The sequence below is a fragment of the Carcharhinus amblyrhynchos genome, chromosome 5 (genome assembly GCF_965287045.1).
Source record: "Carcharhinus amblyrhynchos chromosome 5, sCarAmb.v2.hapA, whole genome shotgun sequence".
NCBI lineage: Eukaryota > Metazoa > Chordata > Chondrichthyes > Carcharhiniformes > Carcharhinidae > Carcharhinus > Carcharhinus amblyrhynchos.
In genome coordinates this window covers 5,452,084-5,473,465 of record NC_137328.1, presented here as the reverse complement: position 1 = coordinate 5,473,465, position 21,382 = coordinate 5,452,084, and the positions used below count along the sequence as shown (strand labels likewise).

Here is a 21,382-nt window from a genome sequence, read left to right as displayed (position 1 = left end):
AAACTTTAAAACCCTAATAAACTGGCCCTCCCACCCAACAATCCGGAGCCACTGAAGTGAGGAGGTCACTGCTGTGTCCAGAAGCAATTCCAGGGAGGGGTTTCCCGCTCCGCACTGATGCCCTTGGCTGCCACGCTTTCAAGGTTTCTCAAAGCCTCAGAGAGTGCCCCCATTTTGAGGCAACCTCGTGATGCCCAGCCTGACTCTGCATTGCCCACCTCGAACTTCAACCTTCCTGCTTCAGGTGCCTCTAACCCTTAGAATTATCAGCAAACACAGAGGAGGCACTCTCTAAATTGATGGCCCCCTCCTTAAGATTGTGATGTCTTGCGGCTGGCTGACGCCTGTGGCACTGGGGATGGTCCTGGCGACAGAAAAATGCCAAAGTTGGCAACATTCCTCCCACCAACTCTTTGTTTCCCTGTCCACAGGCACTGCCTGACCTGCTGGGGATCTCCAGCCTTTTCTGTTTTTATTCCAGCTTTAGTAATATTCATTCAGAAGCATCAGTCTTACCTTTCGCCCAGTCAGCTCAGTAACAAATCTGTGAAGGGTAACAATTGAATGTTAGCATCTTGTGTCTGTTTATGTCAGAGATTCTTTCAGTATCCAGTACCAATTGCAACACTTTGTAACACACAAGAGGATTCCCAATAAGAGGCAGCATTGAATTCACACAAATAATGGGGCGCAGTAAAATCGCATCCTCCTCCGTGGGACTAAGTACATTGTGAATGGGCTAACATCAGTGCTAAATAGCTTAACCCCGGGTATAATCGTAGAATCCTTACAATGCAGAAAGAGGCCATTCTGCCCACTGAGCCTGCACCTCGAGGTGGCATGTTGGCACAGTGGTTAGCACAGCTGCCTCATAGTGCAAGGGACCCGGGTTCAATTCCGATCTTGGGTCACTGTCCGTGTGGAGTTTGAACATTCTCAACACGTCCGCATGGGTTTCCTCCGGACGCTCCAGTTTCCTCCCACAGATGCGAAAGATGTGTTGGTTGGGTGGATTGGCCGTGCTAAATTCCCCCTCAGTGTACTCGAACAGGCGCCGAGGTTTGGTACTGGGGGATTTTCACAGTAACTTCATTGCAGTGTTAATGGAAGCCTACTTGAGACACTAGTAAATAAACTTTAAACATCATTCGACTCTAATTGATCCCACTTCTAACATTCCACTTTCTCAACTTTTCAATCTCATTGGTTAAGGAGTAAGACTGTTGGCTCCCATCGTTCATTGTGTCCCTGGAGTTACATCACCCTCACTACATCCGTATCAGCTCACTTTCCCAGCAAGTTACAGTGCAGAGATTTGGAGCTGGCACGGATGGCGCAGTGGTTAGCATTGCTGCCTCACAGCGCCAGGGACCTGGGTTCAATTCCAGCCTCAGGTCACTGTCTGTGTAGAGTCTGCAAGTTCTCCCCGTGTCTGCGTGGGTTCCCTCCGGCTGCTCCAGTTTCCTCCCACACTCCAAAGATGTGCAGGTTAGGTGGATTGACCGTGCTAAACTGGCCCTAGTGATGGGGGATTAGTAGGGTAAATATGTAGAGTTACGGGAGTAGGGTCTGGGTAGGGTGCACCATTGGAGAGTCAGTGCAGACTCGCTGGAATGGATGGCCTCCTTCTGCACTGTAGGGATTCTGTGATTCTACGAATCTAACTAATGGTGCACGTTGTGAGAGGCTGCACGCCAACAAAACTTGGCCCTTTACGAGGAAACCAAGCAAGTACAGTTGGGAACGGTCTTTCAAGTGGTTACCATGGGTACGTAATCTAGTCAATAGGAAGCTAGAACAAATGAGTGCTTGTTTGAAGCACACAGTACTTGACAATGCAGAACCATTTACAGAAAGAGCTTTACCTTCCCGTCTCACTCACAGATTCGCACAACAATTCTTTATACACGGGAAACACCGCATTAAGGTCCATGCAAACTTTCCCCACAAAAGCACGCTGGCCCAATTCATCTGTGCAAACAAAATCAGAAACACACACAGTTTATTCACAGCTTTGTAACGAGCAGGAGTTTCTGAGGTGTTTTTATTTAGAATTCCGTCAGTGCAGAAGGAGGCCATTCGGCCCATCAAGTCTGCACTGACCCACTCAGGCTCTATCCTCATAACCCCTCATATTTACCCTAGCTAGTCTCCCTGGACACTTGGGTCAATTTAGCATGGCCATTCCACCTAACCTGTACATCTTTGGACTGTGGGAGGAAACCGGAGCAGCCGGAGGAAACCCACACTGACACGGGGAGAATGTGCAAACTCCACACAGTCAGTGACCCCCAGGCCAGAATTGAACCCGGGTCCCTGGCGCTGTGAGGCAGCAGTGTGCCACCTGTGCTGCCAGTTGCAACATGAGGCAGTCCATTCTTGTTACATCCTTGGGGGCAGGATTCTGTTAAATAGGCCATTGTTGGCTTTGCTGAAAATAGGTGTGAAACTCAGTAGCATGGGCACATGCCAGGTGGCACTCTCTGCCAATCGAGCTTCAATTAGCCACACTGAATCCCACATCTCCTGAAGTGAAGGGGAGGGAGCAGGTGAGGCATGCCATCACCCCCACCCCCCAGCATGGTGGCACAGTGGTCCGCACTGCTGACTCACAGTGCCAGGGACCTGGGTTGGATTCTGGCCTTGGGCCAGAGGCAGTGGGTAGAGGTCCAAGTTGGGCACAGCTGCCTTGGTGGTGATGGGTTCAAGGGACAGGTGGTTGATATGAGGAGCAGACGGCTTGTTGAGGCTGCTGGTCTTTTCCCTCTGGGTTGCTGACACTCTGCATGGTCTGGGGTAAATCGCTGTGCTGGGGGGTGAGCGTGAGTGTGCTGGACTGGGGTTTAAATATGGCGTCAGGACCTTTGAACCTGCCAGCTGAGGGCGGGCAGACGAATGAGCTGTCGCCTCCCCACCGCCCCCCCCAGGAGATTGAGAGGGAACTCACCCCTGCATTATCAACGAACTGCAGAACCTGGTGTGAGATCCTGCCATTCTGGAGCATTGCGCTTAGTCTCAGAATCGGAGAACTCCACCTGGAGTTGCAGGGTTTCCTGGGGCGGCAGTGTGTCACCGCACCAGGGACCCGGGTTCGATTCCCAGCTTGGGTCGCTGTCTGTGCGAAGTCTGCACATTCTCCCCATGTCTGCGTGGGTTTCCTCCGGTTTCCTCCCACACAGTCTGAAAGACGTGCTGGTTAGGGTGCATTGGCCGGGCTAAATTCTCCCTCAGTGTAACCCGAACAGGTGGCGGAGCGTGGCAACGAGGGGATTTTCACAGTAACTTCATTGCAGTGTTAATGTAAACCTACCTGCGACACTAATAAATAAACAAAAAATAAGGATTCTGATCCAGCGACACATGCGGTGCTGGGTATAGGGACGGAGTTCCAGAGCTTAGTGACGAGGCCCTGGCATTGGAGCAACGGAAACTGGACATGTGCAAGGGTGTGGAGATGCCGGCATTGGACTGGGGTAAACACAGGAAGAAGTCTCACAACACCAGGTTAAAATCTTAAAAATGTCATTGTCTGCATCTTTAAGACTTGAATAATAGGTTAGCTGTAAAGACTCACATTCTAATCAGTAACCTGTAAACTGTGTGTGCTGTTACATGCTCTGTCTGAGACCAGAACTCTCCACTCACCTGACGAAGGGGCAAACTCCGAAAGCTTGTGGGTTTACTATCAAATAAACCTGTTGGACTTTAACCTGGTGTTGTGAGACTTCTTACCACGTACAAGGAGCCAGCACTGGAGGAGTGCGGAGAATCCCGGAGGGTCGTCAGGACTGGAAGGAGATTACAGCAAGGAAGGATTGAAAACCAGAGCCAATATCAGTTACTGTTACAGAACTCGGTGTGAAGAGGGATATGCCACAGAGTTTTGGAATAAGCTAAAGGTGGAAGGATCAGTCAGGAGAGAATTGGACTAGTCAAACCATGACCTTATTGAATGGTGGAGCAGGCTCGAGGGGCCAGCTGCTCCTAGTTCTTATGTTCTAGACGTTGGACAGTCAAAGCGTTCAATTTTCAGTTTTATTTGCTTACCGGGTTGCTGGACAAATCGAGGTCTCTCTACCCCAAACCGATATTACCCTGTACAATGATGTTAATAAATAAAATTGGCTAAACTACTTACTTATGACATCGCAAAGCTTTAACGTTGAATCTGTGTGGATGGTTGCAAAATAACACGCAGTGGTGGTGCCGTTGCTCAGTGTTCTTTTCTATCAAATAACGAACACATCATTAGTGAAAAGTTAATTTGTTAAAAAAAACATTTATTTCTGCCCTTTAAGAATTCCCTGATCTGTGTAATTAAATATCATTGAAAGATAGAGAATTTGTTTCTACATAAGTTTACACGATAGAATAAAAGGCCATTTTCCCCAATGTTGGTATTTATGCTCCACATAAATCTCCTTCCACCCAACTTCAGATCACTCCATCAACCTAGCCTTCTATTCCACTCTTCCTCATAGGTTGAGCTTTAAATGTATCAATGTTATTTGTCTCACCGGCTCCCTGTGGTCGTGGGTTTCACATTTTCATTGCTTCATTCATTATTGGATTTTTGATTTGATTTGATTTATTATTGTCACATGTATTAATATACAGTGAAAAGTATTGTTTCTTGCACGCTATCCAGACAAAGCTTACCGTTCATAGAGAAGGGAAGGAGAGAGTGTAGAATGTGGTGTTACAGTCATAGGTGTAGAGAAAGATCAACTTAATGCAAGGTAGGTCCATTCAGAAGTCTGATGGCAGCAGGGAAGAAGCTGTTCTTGAGTGGGTTGGTACGTGAGCTCAGGCTTTTGTATCTTTTCCCAACAGAAGAAGGTGGAAGAGAGAATCTCCATGGTGTGTGGGGTCCTTAGTTATGCTGGCTGCTTTTCCAAGGCAGTGGGAAGTGTAGAGAGAGTCAATGGATGGGAGGCTGGTTTGCGTGATGGATTGGGCTACATTCACGACCCTTTGTAGTTTCTGGATTTATTTCTGATGATGTTATATTGATGGCTCCTGACTTGGACATTGCTACAGGTAGTATTTGCCTATGCCAGCTCTCCTTTATTATTTTAAAGACCTCTATTAGTTCACTCCTCAGTCTTCTCTTTTTCTAGCGAACGGTGCCCCATCTATTCACTCTTCCCTGATATTTATAATCTCACCTAGGTTTGGTATCATCCTTTGCACCAATGTCTTGATACTATTTTTACAATCTAGAGATCTACGGTACTTCAAGTGTGATCTAGCCAGGTTTCAGTGGAAGTTTAACACAATTCTTTACTTCTCCATATTATCCTGTTAGAAATGTATCTTGTGCTTTGTTGCGTCATGCCGAACAGACATGAAGAATTTGCAAACTTAAAATAAAAACGGTATGCTCTCTTTAAAGAGGACATTGTTGAATTTTTAACTTGGCTGCCACAGGTCTCCTGACTTCTGAAACTGCAAGCTGGTTTCTGAAAGTTGGATTACCGTGACTACGGCATTTTGCACTTGCCTTATCAGGGCTTACCCCCAAAGCAGCAAGGACAATAAGGCCTCAGACTTTGTGTCTCCAGGGTAATGAATGAGAACTGATTAAATTGATTAGGCACAAGGGAGACGCTGAGGACCCCCAAACTGCCTCTAATTAAAGTCAATGGCCGGGATCTTACCATTGTTGATGCCCTTGGGATTTTCCCAACCTGCTGCAGCGAACAGAGGTTTGGCTGGCTGCCGAATTCTCCTCGCTGCAGAGGGACTGAATGGCCGGTAAGATCACGCCCAATGGTTTTGACGATGGAAGTTAAAAGCTACTTCATCGACACAAACAGACCAATAATTGCCCTCAGTTATGTATCAATGGCCAGTCGTCATATGACCAAAGCTCTATGATTTTGGACGGCCTTTGATAGAAACATAGACACCCTACAGTGCAGAAGGAGGCCATTCAGTCCATCAAGCCTGCACCGGGGATAATCCCACTTAGGCCCCATCTCTGTAACCCCATGAATTTACCCTGTTCATCCACCTGACACTAAGGGGCAATTAACCCTGGCCGATCAACCTAACCAGCACATCTTTGGACTGCGGTAGGAAACTGGAGCACCCGGAGAAAACCCACGCAGACACAGGGAGAACGTGCAAACTCCACACAGACCCAAGCCAAGAATCGAATCCAGGTCACTGGCGCTGTGAGGCAGCAGTGCTAACCACTGTGCCACTATTTTGTTATAATCCCCACTTGTGTTTTGAAGCTGAGAGCAGATTGTAGGATAAAGAGGTGATGTCAGGAGGAATATCATTGCTGAATTCAACCTCTAGTGTCCAGCCTCCAAGGCTCATAACGATCCCCTTCCAAGTCTGCTGCCGGAAGGATCCTGAGTTTACCTGGAAAAGGGAAACTGCTCTCCTGGTTACAAGTATTACTAAGGCTGCTCTCTCGACTTGCCGCATATTGCCTAATCAACAATATCCTGTCTTCAGCTAAGACTAAGGAGGCGAAGGAAAAATCGGAATGTCAGCTATCACTCTCACCAGCTTTTACAGATGCACCATAGAAACATTCTTTCTGGTTGTATCACAGCTTGGTGTGGGCTCCTGCTCTGCCCAAGGCCACAAGGAACTACAAAAGGTTGTGAATGTAGCCCGAACCATCACGCAAACCAGCCTCCCATCCATTGACTCTGTCTACACTTCCCGCTGCCTCGGGAAAGCAGCCAACATAATTAAGGACCCCACGCACCCCGGACATTCTCTCTTCCACCTTCTTCCTTTGGGAAAAAGATACAAAAGCCTGAGGTCATGTACCAACCGAGTCAAGAACAGTTTCTTCAGTGATCCAAGGCCAGAGTTGAACCTTGGTGCTGTGAGGCAACAGTGCTAATCACTGTGCCACCCCAACAGTTGGCATTTTCTGATCTCGCCAATGTGCGTTAATATTTTTATGCCAGAATCCCACTTCTCTCCCAACGGTTCCACTAAACTGATGAATGGCTAGCAAGAGGTCCCATGACTTAATGCAAATGTATAAGCAAAGCATGGTGTTGCTTAATATGCAGGATGGATTCCTTTATGGTTGCCACATGACTTGCACATACATCACTGACTCACTCTGCTGGAAAGCACTAATCACGACCACATAAATGGTGCAGAGCTGTCCAGCGTGTCAACTTGTGCCCCTGAGTCAGCAGGTGACGGAACCCATTTCCATACCAGCAACTTAAACCTGCCGTCTAAGATAAATGTATAAGATAAAGATGAATGGTGTTACGGGTAATGTATTAGCATGAATAGATGATTGGTTAACTTGGAGAACGCAATGAGTGGAGATAAATGAGTGTTTTTCTGGCTGGCGATCAGTGATTAGTGATGTGCCTCAGGGATCAGTGTTGGGACCGCAATTGTTTACGATTTACATAGATGATTTGGAGTTGGAGACCAAGTGTAGTGTGTCAAAATTCACAGATGACACTAAGATGGGTGGCAGGGCAAAGTGTGCTGAAAGTCTGCAAAGGGATACAGATAGTCTAAGTGAGGGGGTGAGGGTCTGGCAGATGGAGAACAATGTTGGTAAATGTGAGATCATCCATTTTGGTAGCAATAACAGTAAAATGGACTATTTAAATGGTAAAAAATTGCAGCATGCTGCTGTGCAGAGGGACCTGGGTGTCCTTGTGCAGGAATCTCAAGGAGTTGGTTTGCAAGTGGAGCAGGTAATTAAGAAGGCAAATGGAATTTTGTCCTTCATTGCTGGAGGGATGGAGTTTAAAAACAGCGAGGTTATGTTGCAGCTGTATAAGGGGCTAGTGAGGCCACACCTGGAGTACTGTGTACAGTTTTGGTCTCCTTACTTGAGAAAGGATATACTGGCACTGGAGGGGGTGCAGAGGAGATTCAACAGGTTAATCTTGTTGTTGAGAGGGTTGGCTTATGAGGAGAGACTGAGTTTACTGGGGCTATACTCATTGGAGTTCAGACGTATGAGGGGAGCTCTTATAGAAACATACAGAATTATGAAGGGAATAGATAAGATAGAAGCAGGGAAGTTGTTTCCACTGGCAGGTGAAACTAGAACTAGGGGGCATAGCCTCAAAATAAGAGGGAGCAAATTTAGGACTGAGTTGAGGAGGAATTTCTTCACACAAAGGGTTGTGAATCTGTGGAATTCCCTGCTCAGTGAAGGAATTGAGGCTACCTCATTGAATGTTTTTAAGACAAGAATAGATAGATTTTTGAACAGTAAAGGAATTAAGGGTTATGGTGAGCGGGCGGGTAAGTGGAGCTGAGTCCACAAAAATATCAGCCATGATCTTATTGAACGGTGGGAACAGGCTTGAGGGGCCAAATGGCCTACTCCTGCTCCTAGTTCTTATGTTCTTATGTTTACACTGTAGAAAAACTGCTGCATTGCTACAGAACAGGTTTTTCAAGAACGTTGAAGCAAAAACCAAAACGGGTGCAAGTCATCACCTGGCATTGTTTCAAGGTAGCATAGGGAGGTTTTACCCTGCTCTGCTGAAAAAAGAGACATGCTGTCAAAGCTTTGGTTCCTGCACTTATCAGGACAGACAAAGAGGGTGGGATTTTACAACCTCACATGTCCCGAAACTGTAAAATCCCGCCCAACGTCAACACCTTTCCATCGTTGGTTCCTCACCCGCTCCGATTCCTGTGGTGGGCAGGGCAGGTAAAATTCCAGCCACTGAATGTCAAAGTTAAAACTTTAGGCTGCATGAGATGAGGGTGCTGGTTGGCTGGCAAGTCAGCTCTGATTGGTCCAGGTGTTATCAAGGAGAACACGACAGGGAATTGTGATTATAATTTAAAAGTTCTCAATGAGGCTCACTCACACCTGCTGGAAACTCCATACCCTCACACACCGAGACCTGACCTCTGCAGGTAAAAGGAACATGTCCAGGTATTGCAGCTTTTTGGAATTACAGAACCAGCGGGTAAGTGGAGTTGAGTCCATGAAAAGATCAGCCATGATTTTATTGAATGATGGAACAGACTCAAGGGGCCAAATGGCCTACGCCCGCTCCCAGTTCTTACGTTCTTAGAGTATTATTAAAACAGATTGTCCGCTCATTGTCAAATTGCTGCCTGTGGGATCTTGCAGTGCATTTTCCCTTAGCATTCTCATCAATATCTTGTTGAATGTTTTTAAGGCAAAGATAGATAGATTTTTGAATGGTAAAGGAATTAAGGGTTTGCGGGTTCTCCCCGTGTCAGCCTGGGTTTCCTCTGGGTGCTCCGGTTTCATCCCACACTCCAAAGATGTGCAGGTTAGGTGGATTGGCCATGCTTAAATTGGCCCTCAGTGTCAGGGGGACTAGCTAGGGTAAATGCATGTGTGGTTACGAGGATAGGGCCTGGGTGGGATTGTGGTCGGTGCTGACTCAATGGGCTGAATGGTCTCCCCCAGCACTGTCAGATTCTATGATTCTGTGGCGAGCGGGCGGGTAAGTGGAGCTGAGTCCACAGAAAGATCAGCCATGATCTTATTGAATGGCGGAGCAGGCTCGAGGCCTACTCCTGCTCCTAGTTCTTAAGTTCCTGTAATATTATTAAAACGGATTGTCCGCTCATCGTCAAACTGCTGTTTGTGGGATCTTGCTGTGCGCGGGTTGGTTGCCATGTTTCCTGCCCTACAGCAGTGACCACACTTGAAAACACTGGCTGTAAGCCTCGAAATATCCTCACATTCTAAAGCGGAGCCATTGAAATGCAAGTTCTTTCCATCTTGAGCGGAACCATACAGCATTCCAGCACCGCAGGGGTCTGTTTTGTCCTTATTGTCTCTCTGGTAATGAAATCCAAAATGAAACAGCGTTCTCTGTGCTTTCGCTTTCAACTTTGAGCTTCTCTCAGCTTCAAACGTTAACAGATTCCATCGAAAATAAGGAACGTTTTTCAATGTATTCGTTCAGCAGACACTAACTAAATGCTGCTCTGATCAGCAGAGCTGCACCGAGTGATGTCAAGCAACCTGATGTGGGAAAACACAGGCACCCTTTAATTCTAGGTGTAAACATTAAACTTATTGCCTTGCCCGGGGAGCTAAGATGAGATTTTGCAAGTTCAGGCAAGTCGTGGGGATTACAGATAGTGCGACATGAACCCCAAATCCCGGTTGAGACCGTCCTCATGTGTGCAGAACTTGGCTATCAGTCTCTGCTCAGCAACTCTGCACTGTTGTGTGTCGTGAAGGCCACCTTGGAGAACGCTTACCCAAAGATCAGAGGCCGAATGCTCGTGACCACTGAAGTGTTCGCCAACAGGAAGAGAGCACTCCTGCCTGGTGATTGTCGAGCAGTGTTCATTCATCCGTTGTCATAGCGTCTGCATGGTCTCCCCAGTGTACCATGCTTCGGGACATCCTTTCCTGCAGTGTATCAGGTAGACAACATTGGCCGAGTTGCAAGAGTATGTACCGTGTATCTGGTGGATGGTGTTTTCACGTGAGGTGATGGCATCCATGTCGATCCAGCACATCTTGCAGAGGCTGCTGTGGCAGGGTTGTGTGGTGTTGTGGTCACTATTCTCCTGAAGGCTGGGTAGTTTACTGCGAACAATGATCTGTTTGAGGTTGTGCGGTTGTTCAAAGGCAAGAAGTGGGAATGTGGGGATGGCCTTAGTGAGATGTTCGTCTTCGTCAATGCCACGTTGATGAAGACGTCATAGCCTCTCCGCTCTGGGGAAGTACTGGACGATGAAGGGTACTCTGTCCACCGTGTCCCGTGTTTGTCTCCTGAGGAGGTCGGTGCAGTTTTTGGCTGTGACACGTCAGAATTGTCGATCGATGAGTCGAGCTTCATATCCTGTTCTTATGAGGGCATCTTTCAGCGTCTGGAGGTGTCTGTTGCGATCCTCCTTATTTGAGCAGTTCCTGTGTATACGGAGGGCTTGTCCGTAGAGATGGCTTCTTTAACGTGTTTAGGGTGGAAACTGGAGAAGTGGAGCATCGTGAGGTTGTCTGTGGGCTTGCGGTACAGGGAGGTGCTAAAGTGACCGTCCCTGATGGAGATGCGTGAGTCCAAGAATGTAACTGATTCTGGAGAGTAGTCCATGGTGAGTCTGTTGGTGGGATGGAACTTGTTGATGTCATCATATAGTTGTTTCAGTGATTGTTCACCATGAGTCCAAAGGAAGAAAATGTCATCAATGTATCTAGTCTATAGCATCGGTTGAAGGTCCTGTGCGGTGAAGAAGTCTTGTTCGAACCTGTGCATGAAGAGGTTGGTATATTGAGGTGCGAACTTGGTTCCCATGGCTGTTCCATGTGCCTGGATGAAGAACTGGTTGTTGAAGGTGAAGACATTGTGGTCCAGGATGAAGCAGATGAGTTGTAAAATTGCATCTGGAAACTGGCAATGGGACCCTGTGCGAGAACCTCTCCGACTATGTCGAGGGCATCCTGAAACCCATTGTATAAAGAACCCCCAGCTTTCGTTGCAACATTATGGACTTCCTACAGAAACTCAGCACACATGGAGCAGTTGAACCAGGGGCACTCCTCGTCACGACAGATGTCTCAGCACTCTATACCAGCATCCCCCACGACGATGGCATTGCTGCAACTGCCTCAGTACTCAACGCCGACAACTGCCAGGCTCCAGATGTGTCTTTGTGCCACGTTTGTGATCAGAAGTCCCACCCACCTGATGAAGGAACAGCCTGTTCCGAAAGCTTGTGGCATTTGCTACAAATAAACCTATTGGATTTTAAGCTGGTGTTGTGAGACTTCTTTCTGTTTTTACCTCAGTCCAACGCCAGCATCTCCACATCATAATATTTATTGACACAGAACTCAAGTTTTGTTGCATTCATTATCTTTGTCCAGGATATAAGTCACTCACAATGTACGGCAATAGTAGTAAGATTAGATAAATCTTTAAGAGGTATAACTGGATTGGTATCAAGCAAGCTGCTTTTAAATTAACCAAATGCAACTGAGTGAATCAATTTACAGCTGGACAACACGAGGTTAGAATACTAATCCAAATTTAAATTGTGTTTAAAGTTATTTATTTATTAGTCACAAGTAATGCTTACATTAACACTGCGAAGAAGTTGCTGTGAAATTCCTCTAGTTGCCATGTTCCGGCGCCTGTTCGGGTCAATGCACCCTAACCAGCACGTCTTTCAGACTGTGGGAGGAGACTGGAGCACCCGGAGGAAACCCACGGAGACACCAGGAGAATGTGCAAACTCCACACAGACGGTAACCCCAGCATCGAACCCGGGTCCTTGGCGCTGTGAAGCGGCAGTGCCAACCACCGTGCCGCCTAATGAATGCATTGTGACACTCGCTGCCTAAGAGGGTGATGGAAGGAGAGGATGTAAGACAGTTTTGCTCTGAAGGGGGATTACCCCTCGGGCATGGGGCAGGGCAATGAGGCCACCTGGATTGCTCGATAGAGAGCTAGTATGGACTCAATGGTCTGAATGGCCTCTTTCTGTGCCGTGTGTATAACAGCACTAAACGCTGCTCGAATTCCTGTGATAAAGATGGCAGGGCCTGTCCCAACACAAACAGATGGTTTCAAACAGTGCTTGCTGCATGGGAGGTGGAACAGGTTTTATTCACAAACCTTATCAACAGAACAGAAATAATTGCAGCGCACTACACTGTTGGGTGGAGGTTTTGTGGCGCAGAAACTCCAGGTTCAAGTGGGCGGCACGGTAGCACAGTGGTTAGCACTGCTGCTTCACAGCTCCAGGGTCCTGGGTTCGATTCCCGGCTCGGGTCACTGTCTGTGTGGAGTTTGCACATTCTCCTCGTGTCTGCGTGGGTTTCCTCCGGGTGCTCTGGTTTCCTCCCACAATCCAAAGATGTGCGGGGTTGGGTTGATTGGCCGTGCTAAGAAATTGCCCCTTAGTGTCTAGGGATGCGTAGGTTAGAGGGATTAGTGGGTATGAAAAGGGAGTAGGGCCTGGGTGGGATTGTGTTCGGTGCAGACTCGATGGGCCGAAGGGTCTCTTTCTGCACTGTAGGGTTCTATGATTCTAAGTCCAAGGCCGGGAATTGATGACTGAGGAAGGTGTGTTCGTAACATGGCCAAACAGGTTGAGTGTCAACCTGCAAAACTCTTCCATTCACACACCAACGGTTGGCGGTAAGATCGGGAGAAACTCCTGGTCAGCCGCATAATGGGAAGAAATTGGAGCCTCTCCCATCATGGTCCATAACTCCAGTAAAAGTATCTGTTCCCATAGATTGTGTGAATCTTTGGAGCTCTTTTCCCCTGAGAGGGGTAAGGGGGCAAAGGTCACTGAACATTTTTAAGGCACAGGGAGATAGATTCTTGACTAACAGAAGGGGTCAAAGGTTATTGGGTGTAGGCGGCAAAATGTGGAGTTGAGGCCACATTAGATCAGATACGATCTTATTGTTTATGTATTAGTGTCGCAAGTTGGCTTACATTTACACTGCAATGAAGTTACTGTGAAAATCCCCTAGTCGCCACACTCCGGCGCCTGTTCGGGTACACTGAGGGAGAATTTAGCATGGCCAATACACCCTAACCAGCACGTCTTTCAGACTGTGGGAGGAAACCGGAGCACCCGGAGGAAACCCATGCGGAGATGGGGAAAACATGCAAATTCATAAGAACATAAGAACATAAGAAATAGGAGCAGGAGTAGGCCATCCAGCCCTTCGAGCCTGCCCCGCCATTCAATAAGATCATGGCTGATCTGTCGTGGCTCAGTTCCACTTTCCCGCCCTCTCCCCATAACCCTTAATCCCCTCTCTTATCAAAAACCCATCAACCCGCGTCTTAAAAATATTTAGCGAGGCAGCCTCCACCACTTCAACGGGCAGAGAATTCCAGAGATTCACCACCCTTTGAGTGAAGAAGTTCCTCCTCAACTCCGTTCTAAACCGCCCCCCTTTTATCTTGAGGCTGTGCCCCCTAGTCCTACTGTCTAACCACTGTGCCACCCTGCTGGAGCAGGCTTGAGGGACCGAATGGCCTATTCCTGCTCCGAATTTGGAGGTCCATGTGTTGGCATGACTCCTTGGTTTGTATGACCCACCCGGTTGGACAGCCGATGTGCATCGGATCGGTGCCAAGGGCCACAGGGCTGGTTCCCCATTCCAGCTGGGATGGATTTGTGGCCTGCTTCCTGTGGTGGAGCTGGTGACACAGTGCACCGGACCTGGCTACACCCAGAGAAATGGAAAAGAAGATGGTTTTGGACATACCACAACTTTTGTGTAGGTCTCCTCGGCAAACTTCAGGTTACTGAATTTGGCTTCAACAGGAAACGTATATTTGGTCAACCAATCGAGAAGTGGTAGATCCAGGCAAGATCCCATATTGGGATATTGAGGTGCATGGATATGCGTGTCAACCAATCCCGGAATAAAGAATTCCTTCCTGAATTGAAAAGAATATAGATCGTTAATTCTGAGTCCCATCACTTGACATTTAATCCAATTTGATGCAAAACGTGATGTGGAGATGCCGGCGTTGGACTGGGGTGGGCACAGTAAGAAGTCTCACAAGCCAGGTCAAAGGTTTATCTGGTATCACGAGCTTTGATGAGTATTTAAGGTTAGTGTAGAGCTTTAACCTGGTGTCGTGAGACTTCTTCTGATGTATAACACGAGGCTGAAAGCAAAAAAAATTAAAGATTTTCACACAACAGAAATAAAAGCTTCTATGTTATTGGTTTAAAAATAATCAACTGTAGATCAGTCAAATAAGAGGGCATCAGATTTAAACAAAACTGCGGGCCCCAAAGTTCCTGGGGTTCAGGCAGGCACAAGTCAACAAATATGCTTCAAATTTCTGCTGGATTCAAGATATAAAGGGATTGAAATAATTTACAGAGCTGAACGAGACCACTCGGCCCAACTACTCTGTGCTGATCTTTATGCTCCACACAAGCCTCCTCTCACCATTCATCTCATCCCATCAGTGGATCCTTTTCATAGGATCACAGAATCCCTACAGCACAGAAGGAGGCTATTCAGCCCATTGAGTCTGCACTGACCACAATCCCACCCAGATCCTATTCTTGTAATTCCACGTAATTACCCTCCTAATTCCCCAGACTCTATGGTCAGTTTAGCATGGCCAATCAACCTAATTTTATCCCTTTCTCCCTCATTGTTTATCCAGCTTCCCCTTAAATGTATCGATCCCATTCACGCTACATTTTCTCCACTCTCTGGGTGAAGACATTTCTCCGAGAGTTACTCTTGGATTTATTAGTGATTGTTTTACATTGATGGGCGCTGCAGGAGGAGTGGCCCAGTGTAGTTTCAGAGTGCAGGGAGTAACCTTACCCTCCCCAGCCCCATTCCATCCCTCTGCGCTAATGTCCTCAACTCTCACCCATTTGAGACCACACTCATCTGTTGGTTCCCATTCCGTGCTACTCCACCCACACATCATTTGAGGGTGAGGGGCAGGAGATTCAGAGGACATTTGACAAAAAGTTTTTTTTATCCAGAGGATAGAGAGGATATTGGATGCATTGTGTGGGAAGGTAAGTGGAGGCTGGAAACCTTACAATCTTTAAAAGGCATTTAGATGAGCACTTAAAATATCATAACAGTCAAGGATATGGGATAAGTGCTGGAAAATGAGATTCACACTTTCGTGGTAGTTATTGGGGCAAATCCAATGGGCCAAAGAGCCTTTTTTGCTATTACGCATATTGTAAAATCTCAAATGTGTTGCGCAAGATTTTAACTCCCTGCCTTGCATGGCTTTCTGAGACACATGGCTAATGAGTGAGTTCAATAACATCCAGTGCTTACTAACCTCGGGTGGAGCTCTCTGATGTCCTCTTGTCTGAAATGCCACTTTTGGGCCAATTCCTCCTCCTTATCGACAGTCTCAATGAAGACGATCTGCAAGGAAAAAAGAAATGCAGCTTATTGCATTGGATTAAAAACCTCCTCCTTTGTGGGAATGTGGAGTTACCACAGTTTGAGAGGCAGGATCGGCACAATGGGATAGATGCCTCATTCTTCTGATTAGAGATATGGGTGAATAGTGTTTCTTCGGAAGGAATTCTTCAAATGCAGACAATAAAAATCTCACAAAATTTACTCTAACCTATAAATCAAAGAAAGGATTTAATAAAGAAACTTCATTACTCCAAACTTGGGGCATCGCCCCAGGCCAATCCAAATGTCCCACAGTTCCAAACAGGTTCTTATTTATAATAAGTCAGGTGACCATTATTAAATCATTCTGTAATTGGTTCCATGGTGTACTGGGGAGCTGACCCTTACAGCTTGTTACCATTGATCACATTACATCTAATACAAAGTTACATTCTAACAAGGAGAAGCTAGGGAGTGAGTGTCAGAAATTCAATCTACCCAAATTGGTGCCCTCAGCCTGTTGGTATTTTAAGTGCCCAGCTCATTGAGGGTGCTGTTCTAGGGAGCTTCTTTAGAAAATATGATAAGAATTCTTGGGAATGCTCATCGTAACCTGAAACATTAACTCTGTTTATTTCTTGTGCCCTAAACTGCTGGACACTTCCAGCAATTCTGGTTCCTTTTTCATTTTTGACTTCTGTAATAGTTAGAAAGTCTTGCCTTGCATTACCTCCTGCAGCTTCCAAGGGCCTTGCAAACAATCAAGTACTTTTAGAATCACCGTTCAAAGGCAGTCAGCTTTCACAGGGCGATGTTTAATTTCAGGTGGATTGGCCATGCTATAAACTCCCCTTCTGTATCCCCGAACAGGCGCCGGAGTGTGGCAGCTTGGGGATTTTCACAGTAACTTCATTGCAGTGTTAACGTAAGCCTTCTTGCGACACTAATAAATAAACTTGAAAAAAAATAATGATACTACAGAAGAAAAGGATTCCGTTTCCCAAGTTGACTGCTGTTGGCCAGGGCATTGCCATGGTGAAAACAATGGGGAACTATAGCTGACCACCTGCCGAATAAATTATCTTGCGATTGTTTCCCTGTCTATATATACCGTGTTTCTGAATCTGTCCACTCAACTGATGAGGGGGCAGTGCTCTGAAAGCTCGTAATTCCAAATAAACCTGTTGGACTTTAATCTGGTATTGAGAGTGCAACACCAGTATCTTCACATCATGTATAAATTGTCATGATTGTTTGAAATTTGGAATTCTTTAATTTGTCCTGTGAGTACCAGATGGGAAACTTCAGTGACATGTCCCTCATTTCAGTGATATTAACGTTTGGTGTACTAAGAAGTTGTTACTTTATTCAAATATTGACTCTGTCTACACTTCCGGCTGCCTTGGCAAAGCAGCCAGCATAATTAAGGACCCCATCACCCCAGACATTCTCTCTCCCACCTTCCTCCATTGGGAAAAAGATACAAAAGTCTGAGGTCACGTACCAACCGACTCAAGAACAGTTTTTTCTCTGCTGCTGTCAGACTTTTGAATGGACCTACCTTGCATTAAGTTGATCCTTCTCTATACCCTAGCTATGGCTGTAACACTACATTCTGCACTCTCTCCTTTCCTTCTCTATGAACGGCATGCTTTGTCTGTATAGAGTGCAAGAAACAATACTTTTCACTGTATACTAATACATGCGACAATAATAAATCAAATCAAAATGTCCCGTGTACCCTTGCAAACTTTTCCAATTTGTTCTAAGATCCATCACCTTGATCTCAGTGCAAGCCTTTCACAAGCTGCTATCTAATTGGTTATATCAGCCATCATCACTTTTGCATTTTTAGCAGCTGAACAGGTAACAAGAGGCAGACCTTTTAACCTCCAAAATGTTCGAAAATCTTAAAGCGCCACCTAAAAAAAAGCACTGGTTTCTGTCTCACTTGCTTACTTGCCTGAATTCAACAACCATCTGAATGAGTAACATTCTCTTTAACAATTTGGAAAGAATGCTTAATTGTATCACTCAGTCGACTGTGGTAAATTAGGCATTTTGACAAGCTGAATTCACGTTCAAAGCAGATTGGGTGACAGAAGACAAGCTGACTAACCAAGCCAAGCTCAGAGAACACTCTCGTTCATTGATGTACCGGTAAAGGAGGCCTGTGGGAGGGGACCTGGGTAGGTTTGGGACAAGGAATGTTCCACATACCCCATTGAAAGACAAGAAAAACTAGGACCCATGCAGGTATCATTGCTACTTCCTTGATTTGCAAAAGGTGGGATGAGTTAAAGGAGAAGTTGTTGAGAGATAGAACGAGTTTAGCCAGGCGGAGGAGAGTGGTGGTCGATGGGAATTGTTCAAGAAAGAAGCAAAGGCCATCAGTCTGTCCTGGTGAGAGATGGAGGTGGTCATGATGTGGAGATGCCGGCGTTGGACTGGGTTAAACACAGTAAGAAGTCTGACGACACCAGGTTTAGGTCCAACCGATTTATTTGATAGTAAACTCACTAGCTTTCGAGGTTTCCCTCTTCGTCAGGTGAATGAAGAGTTCTGACCTCAGACAGAGCATATAAAGCATAGACAGTTTACAGATTAGAATGCAAATCTTTACACCTAACCTGCTATTCAAGTCTTAAAGCCACTTTAAGACTTGAATAGCGGGTTAGGTGTAAAGATTTGCATTCTAATCAGTAATCTGTCAACTGTCTGTGCTTTATATGGACTGTCTGAGGCCAGAACTCTCCATTCACCTGACGAAGAGGGGAACCTCGAAAGCTTGTGCGTTTACTATCAAATAAATCGGTTGGACCTAAACCTGGTGTCGTCAGACTTCTTACTGTGGGATGGAGGTGCAGAGAGATTGCATATGAACCGGAGGCAGTTAGGGCTTGCAAACTGGAAGCTGTCAATATGATGCAGGGCATCAGAGGAATCCTGGATTTAGATGGGAAGGGAATGGACCAGGGGTGTGAGGATGGAGTCAAGGTAAGAGGAAATAAGTTCAGAGGGGCAGGAGCATGCTGACACAATGGGCCTACAAGCAGAGTCCTTCTTGTGGATTTTGGGAATTGGCAGGAGTGGGCTGTCCAGGATTGGGAGACTATGAGGTTGGACGCTGTGGGGTGGGGGGTGGAGGGGAGGTGCTTAAGGCATCTGGAGGAAATGAGATCGGTGATGGTATTGGAGATAATGGTTTGACATTCAGTGATGTGTAATTTTTAAAATCAGAACAGGGTGCAAGGAGAAATCAGGGTGAGGTAAATCGAGCTGTTTATATCCTGGACTGTGGACTTCTGTATCTCAATGAGAGAGAGAGAAAAAATAGATAACTGGAACATAAAATCCAAAACTTTGTACGTGATACAAAGTACAGCTCCCAGAGGCAGACTATAATGTCCTTAATACAATTTCCCAGCTGCAATTGGCACACAGTTTGGAGGCTCACTTCAGTCAAATTGCAAATTTATACAGTGTTCCGAGAAGGGGTTATGTAAAATGAAGATTTGCCAGCAGGCTGCATCAGCAAAGCACACAGAACACTGCCCAGCGGATCAGCTGGCACTGACATTTGGTCCTGTTGAACGGGGAATGTGTTACACCTCTTCCCCAAAAATCCCTTCATTGACAAATGTTGTTGGAAACGGGAGGGGGGGGGGCGGCGAGGAGGAGGATGGAGGGGAATGTTGCAGCTTTGGGGAATTTATAAATGTAGCAGCCTTGGGGGACTTATAAATGTTGCAGCCTTGGGGAATTTATAAATGTAGCAGCCTTGGGGGACTTATAAATGTAGCAGTCTTAGGGAATTTATAAATGTAGCAGCCTTGGGGGACTTATAAATGTAGCAGCAGTGTTGGGTGAGGGGTTTGGAGCGGGGGCTTGGGGAGCAGGGGAAAAAGTAACGCCTAAATGAATGAAATCCCAATCGAACAGCCGAGGCTTCCATTCCTTATTCTAAAAGAAGTTTTGGCATAAGCCACTCACCTTTCCCAACCCGTTCACCCCTAGGATACTGAGGTCCAGAGTTTTCATTGGGTCAGTGTCAGTGGAGTGAATGAAAGTTCCCTTGAAGACTCGCAGACTGTCGCCCTGTGGACAGGAGTGTGTGTTACTGGCCATGATCTTGGAGGGGGTGTCTGGCTGGCCAGCGCTGAGGTGTCGCTTCTCTTCAAGGTATCACTTTGCTCCCGCTCCTTCACTGACTCCGCTGTGGACTGATAAAGCTTGTGGGCGGGTATGTGTCTGGCAGTGTGGGCGTATTCCTCCTAAAACACACCAATGCACAACAAACTAATGAGAGATTTCCCCCTTTGACTCATTCAACAGAGAGGGGCAGATCCTCCCGCCGCCCGATAGAAATAAACACGTGGAGAGCAGCAAGTGTTGGCTTAAACTCAGCAAAGTCTGCCAGCATCCTTGTTGGAGAGGAGAGAGACAGATGATGTGGAAATGCCAGCGTTGGACTGGGGTAAACACAGTAAGAAGTTTCACAACACCAGGTTAAAGTCCAACAGGTTTATTTGGTAGCACAAGCCACTAGCTTTCGGAGAGCTGCTCCTTCATTGGGGGGTGGGGGGTTCTGTTCACAAACAGGGCTGTATGAAGACCCAAACTTGGGTCTCTATATAGCCCTGTTCTGGAGACATAGAGTTAAATTTCATTTCTACCTGATTTTCCTAGATGGTAGTTTTGCTATTGGTGTCCATCACACTCCCCAGTCCCCTCTACCCCCCCATTTCAAAGTTGATTTATCTTTTTAAAAATCCCCAACCATTGCAAATCTTGGCGTCTATTATCAATACATTGTCCTCCTTTGCCAGACAGCTGAAGTGTTGGCAATAATAATATAGAAACACTAGGACTGTTGATGTAGTGTTGATGCATATGACATGTGTCATATGTGTTTACAATACGTAGCAACACCCACATCACAATATCACGCAATTCAAGGTCTTACATAACAGATTACTATGTAAAGTTAAAGCACACGGGATTGCAGCTAACGTCTTGATGGATAGAAAATTGGTTAGCACGCTTGTACAGTGTTCCGAGAAGGAGTTATGTAAAATGAAGATTTGCCAGCAGGCTGCAACAGCAAAGCAAAGAGTTGGCATAAATGGATCTTTTTCTGATTAGTAACTAGTGGGGTTCCGCAGGGATCTGTGCCAGGACCCCAACTGTTCACATTATATATTATTGATTTGCAAGAGGGGACTGAATGTATTATCTCCAAATTTACAGATGGTAAAAAGTGGGGTGGGAGGGTGAGCTGTGAGGAGGATGCAGAGATGCTTCAATGTGATTTGGACAGGCTGAGTGTGTGGGCATCATCTGCATGGCAGATGCAGCATAATGTGGATAAATGTGAGATTATCCATTTTGGTAGCAATAATTGGAAGACAGATTATTACCTGAATAGATGTAAACTGAGAGAGGTGGATACTCAATGAGATCTTGGTGTCCTTGTGCATCAGTCACTGAAAGTAAGCGCACAGGTACAGCAGACAGTAAAGAAGGCAAATGGTATGTTGGCCTTCA

The 21,382-nt window shown here is 46.3% G+C and overlaps 1 protein-coding gene across 1 annotated transcript in view; it reads right to left on the bottom strand.

Annotated features, from left to right (window-relative positions):
* The window catches only part of gda (guanine deaminase), a 42,452-nt gene extending 22,294 nt beyond the window's left edge, over positions 1-20,158 (bottom strand). Inside the window, exons 1-6 of the mRNA XM_080189598.1 lie at positions 19,829-20,158; positions 15,768-15,856; positions 14,198-14,372; positions 4,139-4,226; positions 1,866-1,971; positions 517-544 (exon numbers count right to left, since the gene is read on the bottom strand). Of these exons, the coding sequence (XP_080045724.1) occupies positions 517-544; positions 1,866-1,971; positions 4,139-4,226; positions 14,198-14,372; positions 15,768-15,856; positions 19,829-19,963 (621 nt within the window). The 5' untranslated portion in view covers positions 19,964-20,158. The remainder of the gene's footprint in view (positions 1-516; positions 545-1,865; positions 1,972-4,138; positions 4,227-14,197; positions 14,373-15,767; positions 15,857-19,828) is intronic.
* Between the last annotated feature and the right edge of the window lie 1,224 nt (positions 20,159-21,382).